Genomic DNA, 12350 nt, shown 5'->3' with positions numbered 1-12350 from the left:
GGGCTTACCAGCTACCTTTGAAAGCAATCAACAACCCAGGCTGCATTTCATTTCCAGTTATTTGCATTCTGACTTGCTTAAAACCTTTAAGCCATCGCCTGTAGCTCTTTCCATATTAAAAATTTATATCCTGTCATCTATTCTGTACATTTTATGCAGTATTTCTTGCACTATCTTATTTTACCTGTGCATTTCAGTCTTACAGGCTCTGTCTACCCTTTCAGTGGTGTGCAGAGTACAGGGATTTCTCACGTAACTTCACACCATTGGGAAAGGCTCTGGTAGCTCTGCACTGACATAGCCTTTCACTGTGGTGAGGAAAAGCTCTGGTGGGGGGAAGGGAGTGGGGAAAGGCTCTCACAGCTCCCTGCTGCGGGAACCTTTCACCACAGCCGTTCCTGGGGAGGTGTGGGACCTGGGCTGGAAGTGACAGACTTGTCTCTTCCGGGACTGACCGCACCGGCCAATCACACTGGCCATGGGGCCCCCCAAAGTGCAGGGCCTGGAGCACTTGCCCCGATTCGCCTTACCCAAGGGACAGCTCTGCGCTTTCACTATGGCAAGAAAAAGCTCTGGTAGGAGGGAGGGAGCCAGGCAAGGTTCCAGCACCAGGACACTACACTGCTAACGTGGGAGTTATTGCTTGGGCATGTAGAGAGCCATGTAGAGTGTATACCCTGCAGGTTCAGAAATGTAGGGCACTCTGCTCACCATCTATACTGCTAGTTATACTTGTACTAGCCTGGCATGCAATGTCTGTACTCTGCACGCTGCTATAAGTATAGACATAGCCTGAGAGAGAGGAGAGATGCTTTGAAGAACCATTACTCAAAAGATCTCAAATTGAATTGCAGCAATTTAAATGAAACATTGTAACATTAATAATAATAAAAAATAACTTGTGTGACTGTTCCATCAAAATAAAATATTTTTACAGCAACGTTGCTACCTCACAGAACACAAATCTCTCCTCAAAGAGTATACATTCTGAATTACATGATATGTGAAGATCACAGACAGACAGTGAAGAAGGGGGAGGAGAGGAGGAGGACAAGGGCAGTAAGATAATGGGGTTGCTCAGCAAAGCATGAAAGCATCTTGATATATTTTTTTGATGGTGCTGGTGATGTTAATCTTCCTTCCCTCTCACTTCTAATAGCTGAGATGGGAGAAGTGAATTTTTGAAGGGATTTACATATGAAGGGGTTGTTGACTGTAAGGGAGAAGGCTTGGGAGGAAATTAGCATTCTGTTGAAAGCTCATCTCTTCTAAGTGCTTTAAAACCCATACAGTTAATCAGATTGACATTTGCTGTGCCTTTTGAAAGTTCAGGGTTCTGCTAGTGATCCACATTTGGCACCATTTGCCCAAGGGTCAAGATATAGCACTTGGAAAAAAACAGCTTTTCTTAAAGCTAATAGATTACGGTGACCTTTTTTTGCTCACAGATAGTGTTCAAACTCAGATCATAGCACTAGGGACTCAGATGCTCAAGGGTTACCCTGACAGAGTGCATCGTGCCCACCAGCTGTGTGGGGGGAAATCAAATTAAAATGCTATTTGAAAAGGGGTTTGTTTCTTCAATTAGGTACGTCAAGTATGTGCACAGAGAGAGAGAGAGAGAGGCTAACTATCTGGAAAACTACCTATACATCACAGTACCTGGGTGGTTCTGAAGATATATCATGGTCATCTAATCCAAGCACCACCCCAGGCACCTATGACAGAAATCTAAGTAAAAAAAACAGGCCCGTTGCTCCACTCTACCTCTATCAAAAGAGGATGTTTAGTTTGGGGAAATGTAATATGAGTACAGCAGAACATTCAGAAGGTGCTGAAACCATTATTTAAAAAGAAAATAAACTACACAGCAAATGCTTGCTGGGAGGGGAGAGTGATGAAGGAATATGGGGGAGAGGGTTAGGGAATCAGGTGATGGGGACAGGATGGAGACTATGGGGAGTGGGAGTGGAGAGGGTGGGGCACTGGAAAAGGGGATACATGGGTGAGTGACGGGGGACTGGAGGAGAATAGGGGCAAGGTGCCTGTGAGCCCCACATTCCTCTCCTATGTGTGTGCCATGATCTGGGAGCTCGCAACCCACCTACAGGGGTGTGACCCTGCCCTCCTTATGATAGCCAGGTTCTGAAGGGGGTTTGCCTGGTCTGATCCCCTCTTCTTACCTCCTCATGTGAACAGCAGTCTGGGTATCACTGCCCTCCAGGGGTGTCTGAGTCCCGCTCCCTGACTTCCTGTGTTTGCCAGGCTCCCTGTCCATCTATGGCAGTCAGCCCCCTCTCTCCTCCCCCCCAACGAGAACCAGGTTCAAAGAGCTTGTTGTTCTGGGTGGGCTTGAGTCCTTCTCCCTATCCTCCTTATCACAACTGTGAATGCCCACTGGGAGGGAAGGGGTGATTGGGATGCAAGGGTAGGTAGTAATGGGGTAGGCAGCAAGGGATGGGTGTATAATGGGGAAGATAAATGGGAATAGGTGGTAGGGGAGGGAGTTCAGGTATGGGGGAGGGGTTAAAACAGGAACGGTTGGAGAATGTGAGGGGTAGCACGGGAAGATGGGGGTTTAGGGATGCGGGGGAACTGTCAGCACTGAATTCTCCCCTTCTGTCTGTGTGCTGGGATATGGGGGAACCCTACCCTTCTAGAAGGATCTGAGCCCTTCTCCCTGCCTGCTGTGTGTTCTGGAAACCAGGGGACCTGCTCCACTTGGGAAGTCTGACCCCTTTGCCCTGCCCTTCCATGTGAGTTGGGATCTGAGGTGGGAATGAAAGTAACAGAAAGGTAGACATCTGAAATCCAGAAAATAAATAGCTAAGATGCACATCACCCCTGTGTAGGCTTGGAGAGCTGGCCTGATTTGGAGGAGGGACAGACAGGGTGGAGCTGGGGCATGGCTGGGGAAGCCTGGAAGAATCAGGGCCAAGAGTCCTACCTTCACAGAAAAATAATGCTAATATTCCCATATCTCAACAATTGGGGCATTCTGCTGAAGGGGTGTTCTTACAAGACCTTGTTGGCTACTCAGAAGGCCATATCACTGTTTCTCAAACTGGGACTTCAGTTAAGTCCACTTTGACCCCATTGCAAAGATTGGAGTTCACAGGAGCTTACCTCAGTGCGATAACAGCCAGAGCCTGCCTCCCAAAGCACAGGTTTATAACCCTATTGAATTTAGTCACCACAATTCAAGTCAGGCCCCAAACATCACTCAAAAACCTACATCAGTCTCCAATTGTTGGGGCATGTGGCAGCTGGTACTTTTGTAATAAGCCAGGCAATGTTACACTTGCAGTGCCTGCAGGGGTCACGCTGAACTCTTTATTCTCTAAGCAAATACAGCTTGAACAGACTAATCTCAATTGGTGGAAAGACCCTGACAACATTTGCACAGGACCATCCTTTACTCAACTGTCCCCGACAGTTGTAATAGCAAGACATGTATCTCTGTGCTTGGGGAGCACGTCTTGACACACACTGCTCGGGGCAGGTGGTCATCTCGTAAGACCCCTCTACACATCAACTTAATGGAACTCGGGGCAATCAGGAATGACTCTCTATTTTCTGTCATTGATCACAGGCAAATATGTAAAGATCATAACAGACAATATGACATGAATGTTTTATATCAACCAAGAAGGGGGAGTGAGATGACCCTTCCTCTGCACTGGAGCAGTGAGACTTTGGAATTGGTACATACTCAATCAAACCCACATCTCAGCAGCATACCTTCTGATTGTTCAATACATAACTGCAGATGCCCTCAGCAGACATTTCTCTCAGGATTGTGAATGAGAAATAGATCTCCTTATTCTCCATTGCATATTTCAGTGTTCATAGAATATCAGGGTTGGAAGGGACCTCAGGAGGTCATCTAGTCCAACCCCCTGCTCAAAGCAGGACCTAATCGCCAACTAAATCATCCCAGCCAGGGCGTTGTCAAGCCTGACGTTAAAAACCTCTAAGGAAGGAGATTCCACCACCTCCCTAGGTAACGCATTCCAGTGCTTCACCACCCTCCTAGTGAAAAAGTTTTTCCTAATGTCCAACCTAAACCTCCCCCACTGCAGCTTGAGACCATTACTCCTTGTTCTGTCATCTGTTACCACTAAGAACAGTCTAGATCCATCCTCTTTGGAATTCCCTTTCAGATAGTTGAAAGCAGCTGTCAAATCCCCCCTCATTCTTCTCTTCCGCAGACTAAACAATCCCAGTTCCCTCAGCCTCTCCTCATAAGTCATGTGTTCCAGTCCCCTAATCATTTTTGTTGCCCTCCACTGGACGCTTTCCAATTTTTCCACATCCTTCTTGTAGAGTGGGGCCCAAAACTAGACACAGTACTCCAGATGAGGCCTCACCAGTGTCAAATAGAGGGAAACAATCACATCCCTCGATCTGCTGGCAATGCCCCTACTTATACAATCCAAAATGCCGTTAGAATGTTGGGGCATTCTGCAGGTAGACCTCTTCCACTGCTAAGAACAGGAAGTGTTCCCATTTGTTTGAGACTGGGACTAGGTCACCACTCACTGGGAGATGCCTTTCTCCTTCATTGGATGTGAGGTCTGTTATATGCATTTTCCACACCACCTCTAATGTTAAAGGTGTTGATCAAAATAAGGTAAGACAAGGCCAGAGTTACGCTGGTGTTTCAGACATACCTGCTACAAGCATGGTTTCCTTACCTCATCCACTTGGCAACTAATCACCCTCCAGGCTATCCCTCATCTTCTCTCTCAGGATGCCAGACATATTCTTTACCCCAGCCTCCGAGTTCTTTGCCTCAAAGCATGACTTATTGATGGTTTGTGGGGTTAAAAACACCCTGTTCTGAAGAAGTGAAAAGGGTAGGAAGTGATCTACCTGTAATGTTTATCTACAGCAATGGACAAGATTCAGACACTGGTGTGGTCTAAGACACCTTTCTTGAATTAAAGATGATGTGGCTGTCTTCGAGTTCTTTGAGTGTACAATTGCTCGCCATTACAACCTTTCATTCCCTGGGGGGAAGGTTTCTCAGCTTTTGCAGATCCAGTGATGGTAAGGTTTCTCAAGGGTTTGAGGAATCTCTTCCCACTAGTCAAACATCTTACCCAGATTTAGGACCTTAATTTGCTGCTTAGATGCCTATGAAACCTCCCTTTGAGCCAATGGCAACCTTTTCTATACTTAACTTATCAATGAAAATGCCCTTCATGGTAACCAGTACATCTGAGTTGGAGAGATAGGGGCTCTAACGGTATATCATCACTTCACAGTATTCTTCAAGGATAAGGTTACACTACAGCCACACCCCAGATTCTTACCGAAGGTGTCATCTGAGTTCCATATTAACCAGACCATTCATCTTCCAGTTTCCTTCCCTAAACCACACTGGACTAAGGGAGGATGTGGTACTGCATACACTCGATGTCAAGAAGGCATAAGCTTTTTACCTGAACAGGACTAAACCATTTAGAAAATCTTCCAGGTTGTTTGTGTCTCTTGCTGACAGGTCTAAGGGATCCTTAATTTCCAATCAAGACTCTCTAGATGGGTATCTGGATGCATTATCTCTTGTTCTCAATCTAATAACCTTCAACCACCTTATAGGATCCTAGCTCATTCAGCAAGATCCCTTTCTACTTCTGTGGTCTTAAGAATGTTCCCATTGCTGAGATCTATAGAGCTGCAACTTGGACCTCCAGACACACTCTTTTGAAACATTATGCTGTAATCCACAACTCAGCTTCAGATGCTGTGTTTGGCCATACTATAGTACATTCAGTTTGGACTCAATTCCAGAGTTTCTCCCGCCCTCAGTGAGTACTGCTTGGTAGTCACCCGAAGTGGAGTACCCCTAGGGACGCTACTCGAGGAGGAGGAAGAAGAAGAGGTTACTCACCCTGTACAGTAATTGTAGTTCTTTGAGATGTATGTCTCCATGTGTGGTCCACTACCTGCCCTCCTTCCCCTCTGCTTTGGAGTTTCCACTATGGAGCTTTGCAAAAGAGAAGGAACCGAGGGTGGTTTGCCCTTGCAGCTCTGTATAGCCTCGGTGCGGAGCACAAGGCTGTGTAGGGTGCATGCGTGGGCTGAACAGGCAGTGCTACCTAAAATCTCCGATTGAAGTTGCCTGGTGGGCAAAGCACCTGAAGTGGAGCACCCATAATGGTACACATCTTAAAGAACTACAGTTACTGTACAAGGTGACAAGGTGTTACTGTACAAGGTGCTTTCTGCAGTAGGTTTTCACCAGTAAATAGAAGTTTAATCCAGATCTTGTTGGTATTCATTCTTAGGAAACGGCTTTTCACTTTAAATATTCTGTTTTATATATCCTTACCTATATAATTGCTTGCTATGAAGACTTGTATTCAGTGTTACATTCATCGTTTTGATCTGTACTTCATGCGGGGTTGATACGTTCTTAAATTACATGTCTTTATCGACTTCCCAAGAAGTAAGATGTGCACAATATTATTGCTTTCTCTTGGTTGTCTCCAGCAAATAGTGATGTGCATTGTTCAACCTGGCACCATCTTGTTCCTGAAAACATCAAAATATGTTAAATGAAAGTTAGTGGTGCATTTCTTATCTCTGCACATAGAGCTGTGATATTTTTAGTCTTCTTTCTGTCAGTCAGTTTGAAAACCTCAAGTTTTATATATATATATATATGAAGAAAAGCAGTATTATTGTGCACATCTTACCTGATATATACGTGCACTGGTCAGAACATTAGACCTTGCCATGTGGGAATCTAGAGCACTGTCATTTTACTTTTTCATATGTAGCACAGCCGTCTCTCCTCCACCTGCCAGAAAGTGCTTATTCCATTGTAGACATCTAAACCTCAGGGTTGAAATGGGAAGGCCTTGTCTACACTGTCAGACATTCTCTCACCATGCTAGCAAGGAAAGAAGGCATGATGCAGACATGCGCAAACACTTTTTTACCACCATGTCACTGTGTTAGGTAGAGGAAAAATGCATAAATATATCCATGCCTAGTCTACCATAGCACTTACTCTATTGCTAGGAGAAACGGAGCTGTGAAAGGCTGCATCTACACTTGGAGCTGGAGCTGTGATTCCCATGTCAAGCAGATACTCACACTAGCCCTCATCAAGCTAGCACACTAAAAATAGTAGCATAGCAACTATACTATGGACACTGGCAAGTGTCAACACAGACTAGCCCCCCTGATTACAAGCCTGCCAAACCCTATGAGTATGTACTTGGGGAAGCTAGCCCATGTTGCTACAGCTGACAGTACTACTGCAGCTACACTGTTATTGTAGCATGCTAGCGTGAGTATGTCTACTTGAGCTGGAAATCATGCCCCACGCTCCAGGTACACCTGGAGCCCCAGTGATGGGAGTATGTCTGTAAATCCTAAGTGTAGACACAGCCCCGATTCTCTGGAACAATAAGCTCAAATCTCACTGGTGTCAACTCAGCTCTTAACTCGTTCAAGATAAATAAATGGAATACTGTTTTCATCACTGGAGTTTCATTTTGTTTTGTTTTTTCAATTAAGATTTTAAAAGAATAGTGGTGTTCACTTTGCATGATCTTGTGGCACATTCTGTCTGGTTGAAGTTCTATGTATATAGTTAGTAAACTCTTTTGGGAATACTTCAGACTGAAAGGTGCCATTAATATGTAAAATATACTAGTACCAATACTACAATGCTACAGAAATAGTAATACAATTTATTATCTGTTAATAAGCATGACTTCACATCTTTACTTAAAATCTAGTTGTTAGAAGATTACGTTACTGGGGAAGTTTTGCTCTGAAGCTATATACTGTTTACAGGACAGAAGGTCAAGGAAATTCTAACCAAGATTCAAATGTTTTAAAACTTTTTTTTTGTTTGTTGCAGCGTTGAGACAATAAATGATGGGAATTTCCATATAGTGGAGCTGCTAGCCATGGATCAGATTCTGTCTTTGTCTGTTGATGGAGGAAGCCCCAAGATCATTACCAACTTGTCTAAGCAATCAACTCTGAATGTTGACTCCCCACTTTATGTAGGAGGTAGGGGAACTTATTGTTTTTTATTAGAGATGTTATAGCAAATGTACTCTGGAAATATGCATTGACAAAAGCATAGTAAAGGGCCACTTCACTGGGTTAATTCTGAAAGATGACTCTCAGGGCAATTAATGCTGAAATAGTCTCATTGTTAACTGTAGTAGTAGATGATTCAAATTCAGCAGTAGATGATCCTACATAATAATCTAAAAGTAAATACTCGATTGCTCTAGGAGGAGTGTAGCTGAAGGACCAGAGAGTTCTTGGTAGCTCATAACTGTTGTTTTCTGAAAGTAAGGATGTGATCCACAGTGCAATATTTTATAATTATGCTTTTCCTATTACTATTTAGTTTTAAACAGGACTGGAAAATGCATAGCATTTCGTAGACAAGCCACAGGGGTCTGTTTTTGACTCCTTAGCACCTTGAATAGTCATTTATGCTATCATTCTGTTTCAGTGGTGTTTCACATTCACTTCACACTGTAAATATACATACGTGTAAATGATGGCAAGATGCAAGGCAATGAAAAAATCACACCCTCCGTTTCTGCCCTGAGGCGCTTACAATTTAGGTTAAATACGAGCTATGACACAGGGAGAGAAGACGTTAGGCAAAAACAGAAGGAACGGTGGGGGACTTACATGGTAAAAGGTTGTGACGGTTCTTGCTTTCATACTGTACATACTATGTTAGTACTTTTTTCAATAAGAAATATTTTTTAAATGGACACAGACTCTTGTGAAGATAACTGAAATTGTGGGGTTTTTTGAGCGTTTGTCCTCAACGGAACTCACTGTCGGTATGTGTGCCCCATGCGCACGAGCCCAGAATCTTTAAACCAACAGTGTCCTTTGGGGCTGCTCATGTGCCATGGACACCCATATGCCCCTACAGCAAAGTTATAAAAGGCAGAGCACTCCCAATGCCATTGTTCCTCTTCACCACCCATGATAACGAGTTAGAGCCAGAGTGTTGTCTTGCTTCCTTGCAGCTCTGAGATAGGATCAGAGTTTGCAATTACTTAGTTAATTTAGTCTTCCTGTAGTTTCTGTAAGTTTAATTTAAGTCTGTTGGCTTTTGTTTTAAAGGACTTTTTCCTTTTTCTTCTGAGTCTCACTTCAATACGGAGAAGTAGGTCCAATGGTTGAGAATAGGCCTCCAGGCTTTAAAATTTGCCCTGCCTGCAAGACAGCTGTGCCTGCCAGTGGTGCACATAGGAAATGCCTGTTTTTCTTTAGGGGAGTCTCATATCCCAAACAAGTGTGCTATTTGTAATTATTTTTCTAAATGTACACAGAAAGCTCATGGCACCCACTTGAAATTCTTTCTGATGGAAAATTCAATAAGACATGTCTCTCACTCTGAGGTCCCTCTTCAGAAACTGTCCTCCTGCTTCAAAAGCAGGTTCAGCAAGTGCTGTGGCTACAAGACATCATTCCAGGGGTTAGGCCTTCTGATCCTTCTCCTTAATCCTCTTTGGGTAAGTCAGAGGCCCTCCTGCTGCCCAAGATATAGGAAGGAGCAAAAATCTGTGGTCATCATCCCCAGTACTAGCCAAGAGGAAAGCTAACAGTCATAGTGCCTAAATTAACGCCTTCAAAATCACATTGGTACTGTGAGTCATCAGAGATTGTGGGATTGTGTTCCTCTGCAGCAGTTCTACCCCCTCTACCTCAGGTGACTACCACTGTTTTCTGAGCACCATGTTGGTATCGATACTGGATGCCGCAGATTCATCGGTATTGCATTATGATAAAAAAAATTCTGCTAAGACTCCCACATCAGTACCGTTAGTCATGGTACCATTGTCATCGGTACTGCCTCCTATGTCTGTCATGGCTGCTTTTAAATCTCCTTCAGACCTATCCATCTATCCGGAAGCAGTGTCCCCTTCACTTGATGTTTCTCTTTTACCTGTCATATCCAAATCTGTGCTGTGTGTTGAAAATGAAAACCTCTTTGCATCCAGCTTCTACAGTACCATTGCCTGCTGCTCATACTGTCATGTCTGAGTCTCTTCCTGTTTCTACACCTCAGGGATTTGACTTCTTTTAAAATAATTTTATTCATCTGCATCACCATAATCTTCTAATGGCAGCAGAAGCCCTTCTCCTAGAATAGATCTCCTCCTCAACGTAGATTGATTCCTGAGAGTAGCATTGAAGGGAGTCCCTCCTGTCACAGATCTCATGCTTCAGAGACATTTCATGTTCCCTGATCTGAAATCTGTAATATGAAATCCAGTAAATACAGTTACAAAGTTCTACACTTGGAAGGGGAAAATCAAATGCACAAATACAAAATGGGGAATTTCTGGTTAGGTAGTGGTACTGCAGAAAAGCTTCTGGGGGTTATAGTGGATCAGCCAAAAAATGTGATGTGATTGCAAAAAAGGTAAAGTCATTCTGGGGTGTATTAACAGAAGTGTTGTATGTAAGACCCGGTAAGAAATCCTTCTGCTCTACTCAGCACTCATGAGGCCTCAGCTGGAGTACTGTATTCAGTTTTAGGCACCACACTTTAAGAAAGATGTGAATAAATTGGAAAGAGTCCAGAGGAGAGCAATAAAACTAATGAGAGGTTTAGAAAACGTGGTGTATAAAGTAAGATTGAAAAAACTGGGCATGTTAAGTCTAGGGAAGAGAAGACTAAGGGGATATGATGAAAACAGTCTTCAAATATGTAACAGGTTGTTATAAAGAGGATGATGATCAATTGTTCCCTATGCCCACCAATAGTAGGAGAAGAAGTAATAGGCTTAATCTGCAGTAAGGGAGATTTAGGTTAGATAGTAGGAAAAACTTTTTAACTATACATATAATTAAGCAGTAGAACAGGTTACCCTGTTGCACATGGAATCATGTATGTCCAAGATCATGGAATCCCTTTAAGTGGAGATTTTCAAGAACAGGTTAGATAAACATTTGTCAGGGATGATCTCGGGATACTTGCCTCAGCGCAGGGGATGGATTAGCTGACCTCTTCAGGGCCCTTCTAGCCCTACATTTCTATGATTTTATGTGTATCTGTATCTTGGCTGATTTGAGGTCAGTCATCGCAGCAGATCATCACACACCGTTCTACAGCTGTTTTCCAAACTGGGCCTCCAGATCAAGTGAGAGAAGTCCACTCTCACCCCTGTTCAGTCCATAGAATTTATTGGAGCAATGCTGTACTCCAGATTGGCAAGAATGTATCTTTCTCAAAAAAAAGAGTAAGTGCTGAATCACCTCATTTCATACATTGTCTCATCAAGAATGTCACTGAAAGGTCTCCTAAATTTACTGGATCATATGGCAGCATGGACATACATGATTCCATGTGAAAGATGAGCCTCTGGCCCTTTCAGAGCTTGATTTATCAGCCAATCAAATGCAGCATGGACTTACTGGTAGATGTTCTTTTGAAAATACTGTCATCTCTGCTTTGGTGGACAGACACTCAAAATGTATGCCAGTGTATTCTGTTTGATCCACCGCCACCTTCAAAGATTCTGGTGGTGGATGCATCAACCCTATGTGGAGGTGCTTATTTGGGCTTTCTTCAGATTCAGGGTATGTGGTCCTGAGCAGTGTTTCAGTTGCAAATAGAATCATAGAATAGAATCATAGAATATCAGGGTTGGAAGGGACCCCAGAAGGTCATCTAGTCCAACCCCCTGCTCAAAGCAGGACCAATTCCCAGTTAAATCATCCCAGCCAGGGCTTTGTCAAGCCTGACCTTAAAAACCTGTAAGGAAGGAGATTCTACCACCTCCCTAGGTAACGCATTCCAGTGTTTCACCACCCTCTTAGTGAAAAAGTTTTTCCTAATATCCAATCTAAACCTCCCCCACTGCAACTTGAGACCATTACTCCTCGTTCTGTCATCTGCTACCATTGAGAACAGTCTAGAGCCATCCTCTTTGGAACCCCCTTTCAGGTAGTTGAAAGCAGCTATCAAATCCCCCCTCATTCTTCTCTTCTGCAGGCTAAACAATCCCAGCTCTCTCAGCCTCTCCTCATAACTCATGTGTTCCAGTCCCCTAATCATTTTTGTTGCCCTTCGCTGGACTCTCTCCAATTTATCCACATCCTTCTTGAAGTGTGGGGCCCAAAACTGGACACAGTACTCCAGATGAGGCCTCACCAATGTCGAATAGAGGGGAACGATCACGTCCCTCGATCTGCTCGCTATGCCCCTACTTATACATCCCAAAATGCCATTGGCCTTCTTGGCAACAAGGGCACACTGCTGACTCATATCCAGCTTCTCGTCCACTGTCACCCCTAGGTCCTTTTCCGCAGAACTGCTGCCTAGCCATTCGGTCCCT

The 12350-nt window shown here is 43.9% G+C and overlaps 1 protein-coding gene across 13 annotated transcripts in view; it reads left to right on the top strand.

Annotated features, from left to right (window-relative positions):
- Positions 1–12350, top strand: part of SLIT2 (slit guidance ligand 2) — a 424049-nt gene that overhangs the window by 395575 nt on the left and 16124 nt on the right. For all 13 annotated transcript variants that reach the window (XM_073342407.1, XM_073342403.1, XM_073342401.1 and 10 more), the window contains one exon: positions 7883–8037. In XM_073342407.1, coding sequence (XP_073198508.1) covers positions 7883–8037 — 155 coding nt within the window. The remainder of the gene's footprint in view (positions 1–7882; positions 8038–12350) is intronic.

Source organism: Lepidochelys kempii, chromosome 4 (genome assembly GCF_965140265.1).
Source record: "Lepidochelys kempii isolate rLepKem1 chromosome 4, rLepKem1.hap2, whole genome shotgun sequence".
NCBI lineage: Eukaryota > Metazoa > Chordata > Testudines > Cheloniidae > Lepidochelys > Lepidochelys kempii.
The sequence above is the reverse complement of the archived record's forward strand: the minus strand, read 5'-3'. Positions and strand labels throughout refer to the sequence as shown.